We start from the raw sequence: 19,709 nt of genomic DNA, 5'->3' as shown, positions 1-19,709 counted from the left end.
AAAGTTCTTCCATGCAGGTCAAAAATCTACATGACTGGTCAGATCTGGCTGTGTGCTCCTCCCAGGTGATGTCAGGGTAGTTGAGGTCACGCATGACAAGCATGTCCCTTGAACGTGCAGCCTCCATCATTTCTCTGGAAAATTCCAGCTCCAGCTCCTCCTCCTGGTATGGTGGGCAGTTGTAGATACCTACCATCAAGGCCCTCTCTCCTCATCATCCCCCACCCCCCGGAATCTTGACCCGCAGGGTCTCAAATCACTCTTCTCTTGAACCAGTTTGGGTGTCCGAGAAGAGGTCTGGCTCCTTCGTATAGAGAGCTATGCCTCCTCTCTTCTTGCCTACCCAGTTCCTTCTGTGCAGCTTGTAGCCCTTTATGCATCTAGCTCAGTAACGCGTGGCATCCTACCAGGTCTCTGTTATGCCAGCGAGATCATATTCCCTATTTACTAGCAGGAGTGCCAGTTCCTGGTGCTTATTTCCCATACTCCTAGCATTTATGTATAGACACGTAAGTCCCCCATTGGTAATCTCCCACTTCCCTCCCACCCCAATGTCATTCCAGCATCTTGACACCTCTCTGAATGCCCTGTCTATGTCCTTCCTGCTTGTCTGTCCCCTGGCTTGCATTTCTGTCTGTACACCCATTCCCTGATGCACCTAGTTTAAAGCCCTCTCCAGCAAGTCAACCATCCAGTTTCTTCCCCTTGGCATGAGGTGGACTGGTGTTCCATGATCGTAAAGTCTGAAACCCTTGCTGTGACAGCACCATCTCTTGAGCCTCTGGTTGACCTCCTCAATACAACTGTTCCTCCAGGGGCCCTGACTCCTGACTGGGTGGACAAAAGGGAAAACCACCTGTGCCTCCAGGCCCCTGAGCCCAGCCCCCAGAATCCTGTAGTCACTCACGACCTGCCAAGGGTTGTTGCTGGTTGTGTCATGTGTGCCTACATGGATGAGCAGCATGGGGTTGTGGTTGGACGGTCTGATGAGTTTTGTAATTCTCTTCATCATATCCTGGACATGGGGGCCCCCCGAAGGCAGCAGAACTCCTGCGCGAAGGGATACAGGCAGCAGATGGCACCCTCCACCCCCCTCAGTGGCGAGTTGCCCACGACCACGACTGTACGTCTCCTCTTCTGGACAGGAGCTTGCCTCCTTTCTCCTCTGGATCAAGTGCCTCCGGTCCTTCCTCCACCAGTGGTGCAAGGGTTTCATGCCTGTTGCACAGCTGAATTGGAGAAGTTTCCCTTGCAGCATGTGTCCTGGGGCCTGAAGCAACCACCTTCCACTTAGCTCGATTTCAGGTCCTCCTGCTCCATCTTCTTGTCCCCATCCCCTGCAGCCCAGGACCTGGGCCAAAGCCTCCGCCACTGAGAGCTCCATCTGGGTAGAAGCCTCAGAGGAGCCAGAGATGTGGGACTTGGCAGTAGTGGCAGGTCTGACTCCACAACACCATATCTAAGACCTTCCTTGCAAGCCTTTCTCTTTTGAGAAAGCTTAAGGCCCCACTTCAAAGAGGGGGGTGGCAAACTGACCTGCAAACTACTAGTAGACTGTCCTGTTTTCTCTTCCCTGGTCACTTGGAGAGCCTGCTTTTAGGTTCCTCTCCTGGGCTGAATTGACTGCAGCTGGCTAGGTCAGCTCGTTAGGACTTGAAGCCCCCACCCAGCACCAATCACTGGGAATCGGCCAGCAATTCAGCCAACAGTGAGGCCTCTCGGAGCACTCGCCCTGCCACACAAACACAGACACACAGTCAGAAATGCACACAGCCGCTCACCAGGCTAACTCACTTTCCCAGAGGTAGATCTGGCTTTGCTGTCTGTCTCCCTTCCTCCTCTCGCTCCCAGCAAACTGCCCTGTTTGCTCTTCCCCAATCGCTTGCTCCCTGGTCCCTTGGAGAGCCTGCTTTTAAGCTTCTCTCCTAGACCGAACTGACTGCAAATTTTACTTTTTAAAAAATGAGATTTGTTTCTTTAATCTTTTGCCTCTGGTCTGTGAACTGTGCATAGGACTGGGATACAGAAATTGTAATTCTACCTCTGCTATTGAGAATTTGGTTTTGGACAGATCGTTAACCTTTCTGTTCCCCTAGAAATTCCATGGCTAACATCTACAACAGGAGAACATTGTAAGGTTTGGTTAACAAAGATCTGTGCAATACTGTATATGATCCAAGTCTTCCTAATGGCTCTTCCTTGTGTTTTATAATAATGCAAATAGCACACTGAGAATACTAAAAATACTTCTGAGTGTACTAAAAATGACATTACTTTTTTAGGGAACAAACTTGTTCATTTTTGTGAATTGGACCATACCAACTGTAATCCTATGACTAATTAGCAGAGCACAAGGTTTTAGTCCAGCCAGTTTATAAAATCAATTGTCAGATCACTTTTGCAAGAGGCAGTGCACTAGATGACATTTTGAAAACAAATACTCATTCATTGAAAGAGGCTGAGTGTTTCTTTGTTTTTTCTATTTTTGACTCTCTAATTTAATTTTAAACAGTTTATCCACTTTTAAGAATTTCATTGCTGTAAAGTGATAACATTGAGGTAGACAATAAACCAAATTGTTCAAAGAGACTAATAACAGGTTTCCCAGTTGTTGTGAATTAGGTGGCTGCACTGTTAAACTTCATATGAGAGAGAGCAGCAGTGTTCCCTTTCCAGACCAAGGGACTGTCAGTTAAGCTTGAAGTGAAGTGGATGGTGGTTCGCATTCACTTGTTTTACAAAAAGGCATTGATATTTTTGAGCGCTTTACAGCTTATTTTAGAAGGAGAAGACCAGCTTCATCTCCCTCACCAGCAAAATAGGAATAGAGTCCTCTAATATAATAGATCTCATCTACTTTGCCACACCACCACCTTTCATAATTAATGTGCCCAAACCTTGGGCATGACTATCCTATTTGCCCTATTCATGGAAAACACCTTTTATTTTCCAGGAGTCAGGAGTGGTAATTTTGATACCTGATATTTCACTGCTGTTTCATGCTTCCATCAGTATGAGGTGACTTTTTTTGTATGTCAGTTCAAACTCCACATTGCATATTTACCACTCTACCTGGTACAAATAGGTTAGATAAAAACTGTCCCTGTAGGAAGTCTTGCTCCTTTTACTATGGAGAATCCTGTGAGAAAAGTATACCTTGCGGATGCCCTCAAAATAAATGAGAACCTGTTACTGTTGATCTAGTGCTTTCACCAGCATTTAATCCACACAGTTTATTTTAACCAGAAGTTTATGATTCTATGCATTATATAGGTAAATGTGCAGCTTGGTTCATTACATAATTTGTTTAGAATTTCACATATGAAATTGTATAAAATATGACCACTGAATACTGGTTTTTGGGTGCCAGTGTCTACTGGGAGATGCAAGCTCTGAATCATCCCCAGTTGTCCATGATGTACAACAGGGCATTGATCATTTTGAACAGGGCTGTCAAACATGAGTGGTGGGCAAAATCTGGCCTGCAGAGCCAGGCAACCAGCCTGCAGGCTCTGGCTGGATGGAGGACCTTCCTGTAGTAGCATCAAGGCTCCTGGATGAGACCCATAGTGGTGGACCCCCAGCAGCACCGTAGCTTGTTCCTGCCATGGCAGCCATGAGTTTGGGTGACAGCTGCAGTGCTAGAGCCCCAGCAGCACTGTGGGATAAAACCTGGTTGCTGCCGTGGGAAGAAGCTGCAGTGCTGCTGTGAATTTTGCTTACTTGGCTGCCAAGCACTTTGGGGAGCGCAGCGGTGCTGGAGCCTGAGCAGGATTGTGGGAAGAAGCCTGGCAACCCAGCTTTTTCCTGTAGGAGCACCTGAGTGCATGGGATGCCAGGTTTTTTCTCCACCGTATGTGTCGGATACAGCATGGTGGATTATGGGGAGGCCTTGGCATTCTCTCTGCGCATTTTTTAAAATAAATGGTTGTGCAGTGCATGTATCAGTGTAATCTTCTGAAATATACGCGTTATTTTATTAATAGATTCAGCTTGTTCAAAAGCCTGCTCGACCATGAAACTTATATTTTTTAGGTAGTTAATTTGTATTTTTACTTTCCTTTGATGTCTGGGTTTTTTTATTTGTTTGTAAACAGACACAGATCTAGAAAAAGATTTATTGTTTGTACGGAATGATCTCTCTTTTCTTGCCTCTTATTTGTTGGGACTCGGTTATGAATTTGTTAATCCCATATTCACAGTTAGAGCCAAGGGCTCTTTGTTCTAGATAATATACAAGCACACATGAATTTAAAGCTTTTTTCTCATAACTTAAAATGCAGTATATAAACAAATGATAGATAAATGTTTATGAATACTCTCTTTTTCCTGCAGAGATATAACATACAGCATTTCCTTGGAAGCTGTGACGACACTGATTGTCTTCCTTTCCTGCCAGCTCTTTCATAAGGAAATTCTGCGGGAGAGCATCATTCATAAATACCTGATGCATGGGCGATGGTACGTCACGTTTCAGTGTTCTGTTCTATGGAGAGCAAAACAAGTTGTTTTCGTGCCATTGTTAGACTGCTGGTTTGTGTTCACAGACTGTTGTTTGTGAAGACAATGTAAGGAGAGAAAAATGTAATAGGTTTTGACTGCAGTTTGTTGGCACGTCAAAAAAAGAAAACACTACCAAATGTTACCCCAACTTCAGTACAGCTTTTAGTTTGAATACCAGTTACCCTCATTGAGGATAACTGTGTTGTATCAATATCAAACTTGATTGACTTCTTGAAACTTCTTAATTTAAACAAAAAATCTTTTTGATTATTTAGGGGTTTTCCCACACTATTCCTTGCTATAGTACTTGTCTGCCTCAAAAATGATGCTGAAATTAATCTTCTAGTGCACCTGAGGGAAGGAAGCATTAACTGTACTTGAAGAAGGTGAATGGTTTTAGAGACCTCAGGCAAATGGTTCTGAATTCTTTTAAATGCTTTGGGTTGTGATGGTTTTAATATAGTTAGGTTCAGGAACTCTCATCTCTCCCACTAAGGCTAGGAATAGATATCGCATCTGTCAAGGAAAAGTTATGCCTGTGTCTGTCAGAGAGCAGAGAAGTCCCACGATTTGCATGTTTGCACATCACCTTTCCAATCAGGATTTAGTGAGTGGCTGAAGGTACTGCTGCTCTTTTGCCATTGATACAGGAATGCAATCCCAAGACAACCATTCAGATGCACTTTGTGATATCCTGGGACACACTGTTAGCGGTTTTTATTCTTTGAATTCTTTTTTAGGGTTTGTCCAGGAACAGTGAATATAGACATCTGAATGATTGCACTTTGTCTCAGGGAAAATGGTTTCTCCCAGGACACACATAACAGGCATATTGAGGTGAAGTTAGAAATGGTGGCTGAATGATATAAATTGGTCCTAGCCACACTCAATAGTTGGAGAAATTACTGTCATTACCTGATTTCTACAGTTGAGGTGCAGAGGAATAATAGTATAAGTATAGTGCTTCCTGTCCTCTGCTCCTTAGTGGATAATGTTGCAGCAAATTAATGGGGATAACAACAGCTTAATAATTAGACAAGTCCATGATCCCAAGCCTGCAATTGGTTTACGCACAGAGTCCCAGTAAGGTCAAGGGAGCTTTGGGTGGGTGCAGGTCTCCACCCACATTGAGCTACTTGTAGGGTTATTATTTTACTGGTAACAACATAGGCTTTAAATTGAAAAACCTCACCATAGTTCAGGTTCTTATTCCAACCTGAATAAAAGGTGAAAAATGAAAAAGCTCAGATTACTCACTGTATAGTGTAAGAGTGATGTTTGCAGCTCTTTTATTGAACCAGCAGTGTAGGTGGGAGAGAGTTAGAGTTAGGCTTTTGAATGCAAAACATTCTTCCTCAGGTCAGAGTGCAAGAAGCCAGGCTATGTCTTGCTATGCACGGAAAGCTGCCACAACACTTGCTCTTTCTAGTTGCTCCTTGTTATGTTTTCAGTGGAGATTTGGACCAGATGTTAAATCAATATGTGTTAACTATCCTTCAGATGAAGAAGGTGACCTGCATCAGAAGAAAAGCTTTTTTAAAAAAAATCTAAAAACCCGGCCCCTTTTGCTTGAGAACAAAGAGAGAGAGAAACTCTGTTGAATTTTATGCATCGCTAGGTTTTTGTGTTAAAGAAAGTGATTGTCTTGTTGTAGAAGCCCAGGCTGAGAGGTAGGAGACCTGGGATACTTCCTTAGCTTTGCCACAGATTCTTCATTGGACCTTGGGCAAAGCAGTTAACTTGATTGTGTCTCAGTTTCCTCATTTATAATATCAGGAGGGCCTAATTCAGTAAGGGCTTCAGGGATCTTTAAGTTACTCAGATGAAATGGACTATGTATGTGCAAAGCATGATAATTCTGAGTTTGGTTGTACATGTGGTTGCTATCTTGTGCATGCATGCTCACGTGTGTGTGTATAGATATATATACATATACACACATCTACATCACTGCAGTTTCCAGGCTATCATGTAGAATGATAAATATTGGATTTTTTTTTTCAGTCTCCCATATACCAGCAGACTTGTGAAGACATTGCTATACAACTTCATTAGACAAGAAAGGAGCCCTCCCCCAGGCACCCATGTCTTTCAGCAGCAAACAGACGGAGGAGGATTGCTTTATGGAATTGCATCAGGGGTTGCAAGTGAGTCTTTTCTTTCCTATAAATTACTACTCAAACCTGTACAGGGTGTTGCATTCTGTGCAACTATTTTTGTATGCATGCAGTTTGTTCCTTTTCAGTGGCAGGAGTTGCAGTAAGGAAGAAACTGGAACAGGCTTTCTTATGATTTTACTGAGCTGGGCTCTCTCCCTTGGCAAAAGTGATAGAACAGGGCAGTTTCTGGGTTTAGCATGGTTTTTCTACCATTCTTTCAACTTCTCTCATCTTTATCTGTCTTTATCTGGACTCCTTACCAGATGAGCAAGTATGTGGAATGATGTCTGTCCAACTAGCAGTTCAAAGCCTCCTTGGCTTTATGCTTATAGTGAAGGTTAGGCAGCAAGTTTGAAAATGCAAGGATCTAAACACCACAGTGGTTATTTCTTCTTTTAAATCATGATACTGCTGAAAACCTATCTGAATTGTGGTTACCTTAAGGTTTTCCTCAGATATACCATGAATCATGTTCATAAGCCCTCCCTCTCTCCGGGTGTCTGTACAGTATGAAGCAATTTTGTCTCACCAGTAACTGCTGACTTGTTAACTTCAGCATAGCATGTGTTAGGAATGTCTTCACACAATTTTTATTTTCCTCAGTTGTCTGAGTGTGTTGAAGAAATGTAATTTAAAATAATTACACCTGCATCTCTGCCAACTTGCACCTTTTGAGTTGTAAGATATTGACCATAATCTGATTGACCCTTTAAAACCTTAGGTTATATTAATCGGGGATGATGAAATAAAATTGAATAAGGAAAAATGGACCTGCACAGTTAACTGTATTTAATCACTTGATGAAGCCAAGGGAATGGTGGCCTATGAATTAGTTTTACGTTACCCTGCTCTCACTGTTTCATCACTGCAAGGTGGATAGATGAAGTACCATATCATTCTGATTAGGTCTTTTGCTGATTAGAAATTCTGTCTGCTGAGAGAATATGAAGACTGCTCTCTCATCTTACATAAGAGTAAGGGTTTCCCTGTGCTGTTTTTGATCACAAGTTTCTGTATGTCTGGACACTGTGTTCTGGGTGGCTCTTGCCCTCTTCCCCCGGGAGGTTTGTGTTTCATTGGTATGCGTGTTGCATGGTGCATAAAATTCTTTGGGATGAGTGGTGCTATATATTATGAAGGATAAAATACATTTTTTTTATTGCTATCTAAGAAAAATATTGCGGGTCCCCTTTTTTAACTAGTTAAAGGATAGACTCTGAGTGCATTGTTATTGGAATGTAGGTTATTATTCTATGTTGTTTTGTAAAATCCATTCAGTAACTGCTTCTCCAAAGGGGTATTAAAGTTCAGGCGCTGAGTAGTGTGCCAGAAAGTATTTTACAATCCAATTGTGGCAATGCATCTGGATCTCCTCATGGAGGCAGTAAAAGAGCATGTCTTCTGAATACAATGTACAGGCCTGAATACATTGCAGCTTACATGGAAGAAAGTTACGTGCACCTTTAACCATTAGCATGCACCTTTAATTTCTTAATTTCAAATTCCATTTTCAGTTTGCTCGTGTAGAAATATACAGAACATTAAAAAATGTTTAAGTCGTGCCTTTTAGCATAGGTCTGTCCAAAAGCAGCTGTTTCCAGTGCTCTATATACATTTGACTTTTTTTTTTTTAAATCATCTAGTATTTATACATACTGAAATTTTCATTAAAACCATGTGAATTCTGACATCTGGTCCTTCATTTTAATTTAACCTACTTTCCTTCCTCTGTTCAGTCATAGTGGAAAATACCCTAAAACATAGTTTTTCTAAAACCAAGATAAGTTTTTGTGTAAGTTTACACCTCTGCCTTTATGACAAATGAAAAGCAAACTTTACTGTATTATTCTTGATCCCTGCATTAACTGTAAGGTGACTGCATTCTTTTAGCATTCTTTTTTTAGCTTTTCAGCTTTCCGGACCATTAACATTGGAGCTTGCATAGGAACTTGATCACTGAACCTGTCGGTTCTAGAGAAAGGCATATTTGAAAACTACATCAAAATGCTGTACAGATGCTACTCCCCTCCAGGAACGTTTTGATCACTGGCTGACTTCCAGAGTGAGCAAGGACAAGCCATGTTCCAAGCTATTTTCCAAATGTGCTGATATGTGGAATTGCTACCTAAATAGGAGAATTGTGCAAAATCTGGGATAGCCGTATGTGGTGAAATAGTACTTTGAATTGGTTCCCAAGCACAGCTCATATGGTGTGTTTTTAGATATGCTCGAGTGGTGCAGGGAAGGGGGATGCTTTAATTAAAAGAGTCCACAGTGTCTCATATATCAGAGTCCCCACACTCCAAAATGGCAGCAGAGGCACTTGAACTAAAGCTCGCTGAGTAAGCTTGAGATTCGGAAGGTCCTGGAGCGCTCTAATTAGCATGCTCAATTAATTGAGGCTGCTCTGACGTGGTATAATTACAGTGTGTCAGGGCAGCCTCCATGCATGTCTACAGGCACCCATGCAGACTGGCTCCGAGTGTGTGGTCAGTATGATTACAGAAACATAGTACTGGGGTGGGTAGGCTGGTGTGTATTTTGTGTAGAGCCCTTCCAAATTTCCACCATTAAATTTCTTCTGCTGCTACAAAGCTGTTGTGTCGACGTGTGAATCGCTTCACTTACTACTTGTATTCTATATCAAGTTCACATTTCTTGTCCTTAGCTCTGAGGTTCAGCACAAGTGTGTTCCTACCTACATCTGTTCTCATCTCCTCCTACGCTCCCTCCCCCTTCACTCCTCCTCACCCATTCTTCTAACAGCTCCCTTGGCATCCTCCCACACTTCATGAAGGCAAAAGCAAGAAATCACCTGGAACATCATTCCTTCTGGTGAATTAAATCTCTTTTCTTCATTTGCAGTTTTGCTAGACACCTTTTTCCATCACAGGATTTTTAATGATTCACCCAGGAAACAAAGAAGTGCTTATCCAGTCCTTTTAAAAAGAAGTTTTAAAAATGTTCTGCCCAGCCTGGGATTAACCAGTTTCTGGTGGTTTTTTAATTGATTTTTGCCAGTGTAGACTCTTAAATCTTTATTTGATATGGGCACATGGTGTAATTCAGAGTCAATGGAATAACAGTGGCAGTCACTTCAGTCAGTTGCTAACATCTCTGAATAGGCCCTTGGTGCCTTGACAAAATACATCAGCAGAGCAGGGTGATAGCAAGGTTTGAAGACATAAATATACATTGTTGTTTTATGAAGAAACTAATATTGATGGTCTGCTTCATTTTAAGGGATTTGCCATTGGCATGTGTGTAAGATTTTAAGGACCTAGATGTCATTTGTCTGTAGAATGGATTCTTATAGCCTTTGTTTCTAAGAAGACGGAAGCAAAGCAATGCAGAGACTACAGCTGTTCTCTTTTAACGTCTTTCCTCCAAAGAGATATTTAAAATCAAAGTTATTTGTTGGCATGTCATAAACTACTTTTCAGATAGAATGGCTAATCCATTTAAGAGAAACATGGATAAAAATCTGATTTGAAAAAGCTTTCAAAATTCTTTAATTTTTAAGAGCTCTACGATGAAAGTGTTCAGTGGTTTTTACAATTAAGCTATATATATATTACATGGCCATGCACAACATGATATTGTTTAGATTGCGGGCAAAATAGATCAGTCAGTCAGTCATAATAATGTAAATATGCACACATTTATTATACAAATGTTTGTGTAGCTGTAATATAAGAAGAAATTATGTTTGTTCCCTTTCATGTCCAAAATATTTTTAATTGGATTATGCTCCCAGTTACTTCAGATATCAATAATAGAATGGCTGTGGTGTTTGGAGAACAGTTTTCTTTTGGAATTTTCTGCCCTTGGTACTTTATAGGGTTATTCTCTGCCTTGTTTAAAAATAGCTGGATCTAATTCTTCACTGTCTTGTATCTTTTATAATCATTTAATATATGTGCGACGTAAGTATGAAATATGACTAATTGACTGGTGCATTTTATCCTTACAGGGCATAGATGTAAATGACTATGAAAATGCAGTTACAGTGCGGGAAAATAGGACTTGTCATATTGTTGACAGCTAGGAATTCATGCTTCAGGTGCTTGGCAGGTTCACTAAATAAATATAGCTCTTTTAACATTCACTGATTTTTAAATATATTTCCTTGCTTTATTTATATTATAGCATTTGTATGTAATCCTATTTGTTGGAGAGAAGGTTTTATGGACAAGTAAAAAATATAGGGTTTTTTTTATCGACTTTACCATAAGGAGTAGCTAAACACAACAGATATGTTAGGGCTGGTACATTTTTATGGTACAGTTTTTGGGCAAGACTGTTACAAGATAAGAATATTTAAATTGTTTCTTTTGACAGAACTGAATCAGTGTACAGTTCTCAATATAAATTGTTATCTTTTGCAGCTAAATTGCTCCAATAGTAGTTTCTAACCATTTTGGATCATATGTAGTCAATCTGTATTATTTGGAGGGCTGTACATGTAGTGAGTAGAACGTTATGCCCTAGAGAAAATCATAGAAGCCACAGCTGAAAATGACCTATTAGGTCATCTAGTCAATCTCCAAAAGTAATCTAGGCCACAAATGTACTATTGTGGTATTAATATAAATTGCTTAATTCAGTTTGCTAAGGTCAACAGCTATTCTGTATCTGCCAATGATACTCTTCAGGTGGAAGCAGGCAAACATACCAGACTTCTAGTGACTTGGCATCATTGAAGTGTATGCATTGCACTGCATTATGTCAAGCAATATTAGCGTATTAAGTAGCGTCTGGCCACCTATTTTGAATGTATATGACTAAAGGTGCACAATCCATTTTCCTTTTCAATACAATTTTCTTAACAAGCATCTTTTTGCACTTGTCACCTTCAGCATTTCACAAGCAAAATCAGTTTAATACCGTGGGTTTTTACAGTAAAAATTAAAAATGGAAAGGGTATTGCATAGTTTGACAGTTAATGTCCAAATTAAAAAATGTCCAGGTAGGTTGGCCTTAATAATTGAGTTACTTTAAAGAGGAAATCATCTGTTGTTGCTTACTGCATCAGCCAGACTATTTTCCACCTTGACTATTTATTCCAGCTTGAATATTGCTGATGTCTTGAAAAGCTTTACTGTGCTGTTGCCAGGTCTACCTCTTTATCAGGACCTGTCTCTTGGTGTTCCAGCTAAAATGTCGTCCTGTCTCTTTCTCACCTGCTCATGGATGTCTGGCTGTCAGCTCAGGCCCAAGCTGGCTAAAACAGCTGCAGACTCTCTCTCTCTCTCCATCTTTTTCAGCTTGCTGGCTCACACGATCATCCTACCATTAATGCAGGCGTGAAAGCTGGGTGTTGTCTTTGATTCTGTCCTGTTTACGTCCTCACATTCAAGCTATGCCTAAAGCTTGCAGAGTCTTTATGGAACTTTTCTAACGGGATGTCTGCTGTGCATTGCAGTCAAAGGTGTGACTGAAGTTCATATAGATATACTCCAAATGAGCTTGAAACTGTCTAGCTGAATACTGATAGTAGTGGCAGCTCAGGGCTGAGTATGGGCCGCAACACTTGCCAGAAAAGCTGGATAATATTAGGGTGCAAAAAGGCGTAGCTAGCTGTTAGGCTAAAATTAAGCAGAAGGCAGTGACACTTTATAGACTAACTTGTTCAGAGAGACTTGAGCTTTCATGGGCTGCAGCATCTGATGAAGTAGGAAATAGCCCACAGAAAAGCTCATGCCTCTCTGAACAGGTTAGTCTATATGGTGTCATGCTGCTGTGTTCTGCCTAATATTAAGGCAGTTAGACAATACTGAGCTCTGTGGTGTATAGTACACTTGCACTGTCTAGCTATTTTAAAACTAGCAAAGGTTCCCAGAGACGACTCTTTAACTCTGGGAGTTCCTGAGAGATTGAAATAAGTTAATTATTTAAAACACAGCAAAGCTTTTATAGAAATCAAACTGAAAGTTTAGAATTCTAAATTTATTTTTTCTCGAAATCCTGCGCACTTGAACTCATGGCATACAAGAGATCCTGGTTTTGCAAGTGAAGAGTGATAAATAGTGCTGATAATATTAATATGTAGTTCTTTCTTAGTACTTTCATCAGTAAATTTCAGAATATATTAAAAAGGTAGTGTTACTGATCCCTTGTCACAGATGAAGGATCTGATGCACAAAGGGGTGACCCAAAGTGTGGGTGGTAGTGTGCGACCAAAAGGCTTTCTTGGTGCTCAGATTTATAACTGCTGAGATTTTGAATCTCAATAGTTATTTGTTTGTTACATTGCTTAGCTCACATTTTGCTTCTGTGATTATTCATCTGAATCATTGCCCTGTAGTCCAGGAGAAATGGTGGTTTGTCCAGTTTTTAGTTGGATAGGCATTATACTAAAACAGCCCCAGCCCAAATGACATCCTTTTGTCAGGAAACTTGTTGGACGGGTGATGGATTGAAGGGATATGAGAAACTGAGCTATCTTCCTGGTAAAAGTTGATATATATATATATATCAGTACAGCATGGCCAGCTTTCTTTTATTCTTGTTCCATGTCACAAAGAGGGCTTCAGTCTTTAGAGTTGTTAATTGACAGATTTTGTGAAGCACAATATTTTTATTAAAATAAGTTGTTTCTCCATGTTACTCCTTGAGGCAGAAGTTAATAATAATTGCTGCCTTTTTATATAAGATTGTGGAAAATCACACTGTCAGATGAAGCCAAAGTCCAAAATCCAGCATTAAACCCATTTGTTTAAACTTACTTATTGTAATATGGTCCTTATAACTGCCATGGGCAGCATTGTTTCTATACTAATTAGATTTTAAATGATAGGTATTTATTTACTTTTATTCTCGATCCCCAGCTGTGAATATTTTTGCATGAAATATAAAAGCTGTGTAGTAGATTAACAGGTTTTGGCAGTGTTGATCAACTAGGTCTAACTTTCTTTTTAGCATATAGGAAGTTGCAGGTTTGCAGTTCTCTAGAATCATTATTTCAGTTTGCAGTTTTCATATATTATTTCAGGCTTTAATTGTTCCTGTTGTTTTCATGAATGGTCCTTTGTACCTTAAAAAAATTCTTACCTTCAAAGACTAATAAAATATTTTCTCAGTCCTGTTTTGCTTGGTACAAAGCACCATGGATATTTTCTAATGAACTCTGACTAGTGTGATTAACTGATTTGTATTTTCCTTTTTGTGAAAGTTTCAAACCCACCAAGGAAGTTCATCATGGCTGTGTTCATTTTGGAATGAGATTTTATTTTTTTCTTTCTTTCAAAAGCTTTAGACTTTTGAAGCAATCAGTAACTAGGACAAAAAAACAGTACCCCTTATGCCAAAATCAAATTGTATATTGACTCTCATTGTAAGTGCGGAACTGTCAGCATCATAGGTGAAAGTTCTTTGAGTGAGAGTTAGTGTTTTCCCGGCATCGTGCTCATAACAGCAGAAGTTGACCTTGGATTTTGACATACACTTGGAATAAATTACATTTTTTTTAAACCTATCTTACCCAAATGAAACCTGAATCCGTTAAGGAGAGAGCTAGGGGCTGCTGGTTAATGTTACAAAATGTCTCTAGAACTTGTGCATGTACCAGTGTTAAACACTGAACAGATAATGGGTAGGAGGAAGTCAAGTTTTACCTTAGCTAGAGGGTTGTTGGTTGTAGCTGTGTTGGTCTAAGGACATAGGCAGACCAGGTTCTTTGGGTAGATGTGATATCTTTGATTAGACCAACTAAACAGTTTGAAAAATTGTTCTTTGCAAGCTTTGGGGCACAAATACCCTTCTTCAGGCTCAGAGAGAGTCTGCCGGTGTTTGTGAGCTCTCCTAGGTAGAATAGAAGCCAATGTGCAAGATGCAATTCTGTGAAAATGCAAATGCATGGCAGTGAGGATCAGAGGGAATGAGAGATTATAGGTATGAGATGAGTGGAGGTGGGAAAGAAGGAATGTACAAGTGGTGATAGAACGTAGCTGGTAAAATGCAGACAGATTCCCTGGGGTTATCAGATGGCAGGCAGGTTATAATGTGCCATAAGTCTAAAGTCTGTATTTAGTTTGTGATTTTTTTTTTTTTGTATGAAGTGAAGTTCATAGTCTCATCTACGAAAGGTGTTTTGTAAATTTCCCCAAACAACAGCTGTGTACCAGAATGAACACACCCTGAAAATCTGTCAATGACAAAAATACCTACTTACCTGTGGGTGCACATTTCTCACAAGATAACCACTCTTTCTCCAGTCTCAAAGTTCTAATCCTTAAAGAGAATTTACAAAACACCTTTTGTAGACAAGCCTACCAACTTCACTTCATAGATCTCCTGGATACAAAAAATCATGGCTTCTGTTCTACCCAGGAGAGCACACAAATACCAACAGACTCTCCCTGTGCCTGAAGAAGGGTGTTTGTGCCCAAAAGCTTGCAAAGAACAGTTTTTCCAGGTAGGTATATTTAGGCCGGCTAATAATGAGGACCCCCATTGGGGACCATCTATCCGAAGAACTCTATGCTAGACAAACAAGACTTCCTTGAATAACATTCCATACAAACAAAACTAATCCAAGTCTCCAAACAGTTTTGTGATTAAATAGTGTGCAGAATAATTAGTAAGGGGTGGACTCTAGCATACAGAAATGTGGTAGACACTTTACAGAAGATGAAGCACTGACCTTGTTCTGGAAAGCGGTACAGTCTAAATTTAGATATAGCAAGCTTTCACAGATGGAGAGGCATGAGCAGATAAGGTTTGGGAAAGGGAAGGAAGACAACACTGGCAGTTTTGAAGTGTGAGATAAGTAGCGGGCAAGGAGAGAGATGACTACACATACCTGTTACTTGTATCAAGTTTCTGTCCTTAAATAAATGAACACTGTAGAGTTTCTTAAATGTGGGTCTTGCAGATATAATGGTGCTAATGGTATTCCAGTGAACAGTAAATTTATTTCATGGACATTAACTTCAGCTCACACACTAAATGTAATCTTGATGTGAACACACACAATTGTGTAAATAGATCCTTAATGTATTGCTGATTAATTTAAGTACAGTTTCTAAATCTAAAAATATTTGAACAAGACAGTTTACAAGTATAATCCCTTATGCTTGGACTTGTGAAAGGAGAGGTTTTTTTTTACCAATCAATATCTAACTTTTTAAATGTAGTTAATACTAAATTCTTTATGTTGAGAGATATTGAAGTAACTAACACAGTTGACGATTGAGAAACTTGTTATGCACCTTTGAATATAAATTTGGTGTAAAGGGGTATAATGCTGTTAAGGTAGTATGATGCTAGATCTTAACTTTTTGGGATGCTTTTAAAGGTAAATGCATAAGTTCTTGTGTTAATTGTTGATGCAAGATTTTCTCTAGCCTTAAACATCAGAAACAGGTGAACAGAATTAAATTCATGCATGTCTTATACAGATATTCACATCTATTGGAAAATCATCAGTACACAAGAGATCACACATGAGCTGTATCAAATTCCCCCAAAGCCGGCAGTCCTAACTATGACCAATGAGTCAGTTATTAGAATTAAAGGCTGGTCAGTCTGGCCTTGATACCTGCAAAGATCAGGGAACAGGTCTTCAAGGAATCTATTCTGAAGCACTTGCAGAAAAGCAGGGTGATCAGAAACAGGCAGCATGGATTCACCTAGAGGCCAGTCATGCCTGACTAACTTGATTCCCTTCTATGATAAGGTAACAATCTCTGTAAATGAGGAGAGATCAATGGATACGATGTACCTTGACCTCAGGAAGGCTTTTGACATAGTCCCCCATGATATTTTCATTGATAAGTTAAGGAAATGCAGACTTGGTGAAACTACTATAAGGGGGATACATAACTGGTTGGATCATCATGCTCTGAATAGTCATAAATGGCTCACTGTCTAGTTGGGAGGAAGTATCAGCGGGGTTCTCCAGCATTTTGTTCTGGGTCTGGTATTGTTCAACATCTTCATTAATTATTTGGATGATTTGGATAAAAGCATACTTAGCAAATTTTCCAAATGCAACCAGGCTAGGTGAACTTGTAGATGCTCTGGAGGGTAGGGCTGGGTTCCAGAATGACCTGGAGAGACTGGATAAATGGTTTACAGACAACAAGGTGAGATTCAACAAGGACAAGTGTAGAGTCCTGCACTTGGGTTGGATCAGCTGCATATACAAGTACAGCCTAGGGACTGACTGGCTTGGTTGCAACACCGAAGAGAGAGACTTGGGGGTTATGGTAGAGCATAAGCTGAATATGAGGCAACAATGTGCTCTTGTTGTGCAAAAAAAAAAAAAAAATTAAAATTAAAAACAGGCCAGCTGCAGTGTTGGACTAGGAATTCACTTGTAAATCAAGGGGTGTGATTCTTCCATTCTGTTCATTATTATTGAGCTCCCACCTGCAGTTCCAGGTCTACTTTTGGGCCCCACATTTCAAGAAAGGTGTAGTCAGATTAGGAAGAGTCAGCAGAAGCTGACAAAAATGATTAGGGACCTGGGAAGCAAGGTTTACAGAGAGAGGCTGAAAGAACTAGAGTTGTTTAGTCTGGAGAAGAAAAGACTGACGGGGTTTGAGAACAGTCTTCAACTACCTGGAGAGCTATTACATAGAGAATGGAAATGGACTCTCCTCTGTGATCGTGTCCTGAGCAGGGGCCTGCGCTAGACGATCTCACGAGGTCCCTTCCAGCTCTACTTTCCTATGACCGTAACGCGTAATTGATATGTGTGGCAGAGACGAGCTTTCTGAGATGGCACCCAGTGATGGAAAGAAGAGAGAGGGCAAGGACACGTATACAAAAGGGTAGTACTAAAAAGGCACAGTGGGTTGTTCTTTTAGTATTATCTTGTATATGTAGTTTAATTTATATCTGCAGTGCTGTCTATATGGACTGAAATATTTCTTGGGTAATGAGTCTTGGCTTGGTGGGAACTTCAGTATAGCAACAGTATCCTCTAACTTAAAAAAAAAAAAATTGTGTGGGGGGAAAAAGTTACATAAGTTACATTATAAACCAAGAAATACACACTTAAATATAGAAGCATTCACTGTATCTTTTAATTATTTTCAGTCCTAGGGATTTCAGCCACATTGTATTCCTGCCCCCCAACCCCAAAACCCCTTTAACAACCCAGAGGAGGGTAAATTAAGGATATAAGGGAAGTTTTCACACTGAAATTTCTTGTCTTAATCTAAAACAAATAGTTAAGAAGATTATAACATTTTTACTTAGTGTTAAAGAGCCAGCTCTAATTAAATGTGTTGTGCCAAACTGGGGTTTCCAACACAAGTATGAGATTTTTACATAACCTCTGATAAACAGTTATTTTTCCTTTTGAAAGTGCCATTAAAAACATTTTTCCTTTCTTTCTGTGAAAGACTTCCCAGCCAAATTACGATGAGGCCAAAACTGTGATTTGGTGCTTGGCAAAATAACCTCATTGGTAGAAGTAATTATTTAACTCTTGCAGTTTGCACTGATGAGTAGACTTGGTTTTCTGTATTTATTTAATGTTTGTGAAGCTGGGGAGTTGTTTGTATGGTGGTTATAGCAAACATCAGCAGTCATTTTGGATGTTGTCAGGTTTTTTTCCTAAACTCAAGTGAGCGACATTTTCCAGGGTGACTCGGCTGGGGGAAAGAAAATCAACAGGGATAGAATATGCACCTAGGATCAGGCATTCTGGTGAAAAGGATTGATTTCCACTTTTAGAAAGATCCATTTTGGAAATATATCAAATTATACCTTATTCCTATAGAAAGCTGAATTTTTCTCACCAGGCATGCCAACACGAGACGCTGCATCACTGTAGCAATGCTCTATGGCAGCGTAGCATTAGTGGGCACAAACTGTGCTGCTGCAGCTATGTCTGTCACTGTAGCTGTGTGTTCCCTTGCTATAGTGCATCTCTACAGTGAAGTAGCTGCTAAAATTAACGATGCTCTGCCAGCACAGCACAGTAACAAGTGTTACTGCATCATCATTTAGTGCTTCCTAAAGGAAGTAACAATGGTGCATGGGCACGTGTGTAGACACACCCACCCCCTCTATTAACAGAACTCCTTGATGGATTTGGGGAAAAAATCCTAAATCAATGACTACACCATGAACTTTTGTTTGGATATCAACATTAGTTAAGAGCGTGGTGATGTGTCATTTTAACATATATAATTGCATCAGAAAGAAACCTGTACTGTAGACAGAGTTATAGTGACAAAACCTCACTTTCAGTGGTGATACTATTTTCCTGGGGTTGGCAGCTGACTGATTCTGTACTGACCACAGCACAGTTCTGTGAGTATATGTGGCATCTGTACTTGGAGTGCTTTGTTAATAGAGCATGCTGATATGGCTTTGCTTCCAGAGCTCCCAACTCTAGACTTGGCCTTCAAAAACAAGACCCTGATGTCCATCTTTTAGAATTTTAATCTGTACTTTGCCTTTTGGGTGTTAGGCGCCTTAGTTTCTTATTCCTTAACCACCCAGTGCAACTTTAAAAGGGTTTGTTTGCAGTGGTGTTTAAATATCTTCTAGCTTAGAATACATTTTAAGTGGTCCAGATCTGCTACAACAAAAGCTGAAGGAGAGGTGAACCTTCCATTTGATTGGGTGCAGGGTGGGGATTCTAAAATGTGACATTTGTTGTTGCAGTACAGTAGTTACACTATAATGGCATTTGTTAAATGTTAAAAATCAACGTATTTATTTTATTAAAATGTATCAAACGTACTTTACTACCATATTTTATACGCCAAATAAATTAGGAGAGTTAGGCAGATAAGAGGCCTGAGGGAGTGTATAGGATTGTCTCCTTCATTCCGTATCTCCTCCCTCTTCTGTTTTTCCCAGTCTACCCTTTTTCCTACATTCCCCAGTCCTCTAAAGTGGAATGCACCAAAGAGTGAGAAACATGGAACTTGGGGGATGCAGGCTGGAAGTTAGGAAGCCATACTTCCAGTTTTATTTCTTATTTCCTTCTGAACTGTGTTTGTAGTAAATTTTGGAAAGTACATTCAGTGAATGAAATGAGACAGGAAGTTTAATCTTACTTTAAGTGAAATGTGAGTACAA

General features: G+C 40.0%; 1 protein-coding gene across 3 annotated transcripts in view; it reads left to right on the top strand.

The window, feature by feature from the left end:
* Positions 1–19,709, top strand: part of DYM (dymeclin) — a 370,073-nt gene that overhangs the window by 92,135 nt on the left and 258,229 nt on the right. For all 3 annotated transcript variants that reach the window (XM_090037771.1, XM_090037772.1, XM_090037773.1), the window contains 2 exons: positions 4,336–4,461; positions 6,508–6,650. In XM_090037771.1, coding sequence (XP_089893897.1) covers positions 4,336–4,461; positions 6,508–6,650 — 269 coding nt within the window. The remainder of the gene's footprint in view (positions 1–4,335; positions 4,462–6,507; positions 6,651–19,709) is intronic.

The sequence above is a fragment of the Crocodylus siamensis genome, chromosome 3 (genome assembly GCF_052110815.1).
Source record: "Crocodylus siamensis isolate JL-2025a chromosome 3, ASM5211081v1, whole genome shotgun sequence".
Lineage (NCBI taxonomy): Eukaryota > Metazoa > Chordata > Crocodylia > Crocodylidae > Crocodylus > Crocodylus siamensis.
The sequence above is the reverse complement of the archived record's forward strand: the minus strand, read 5'-3'. Positions and strand labels throughout refer to the sequence as shown.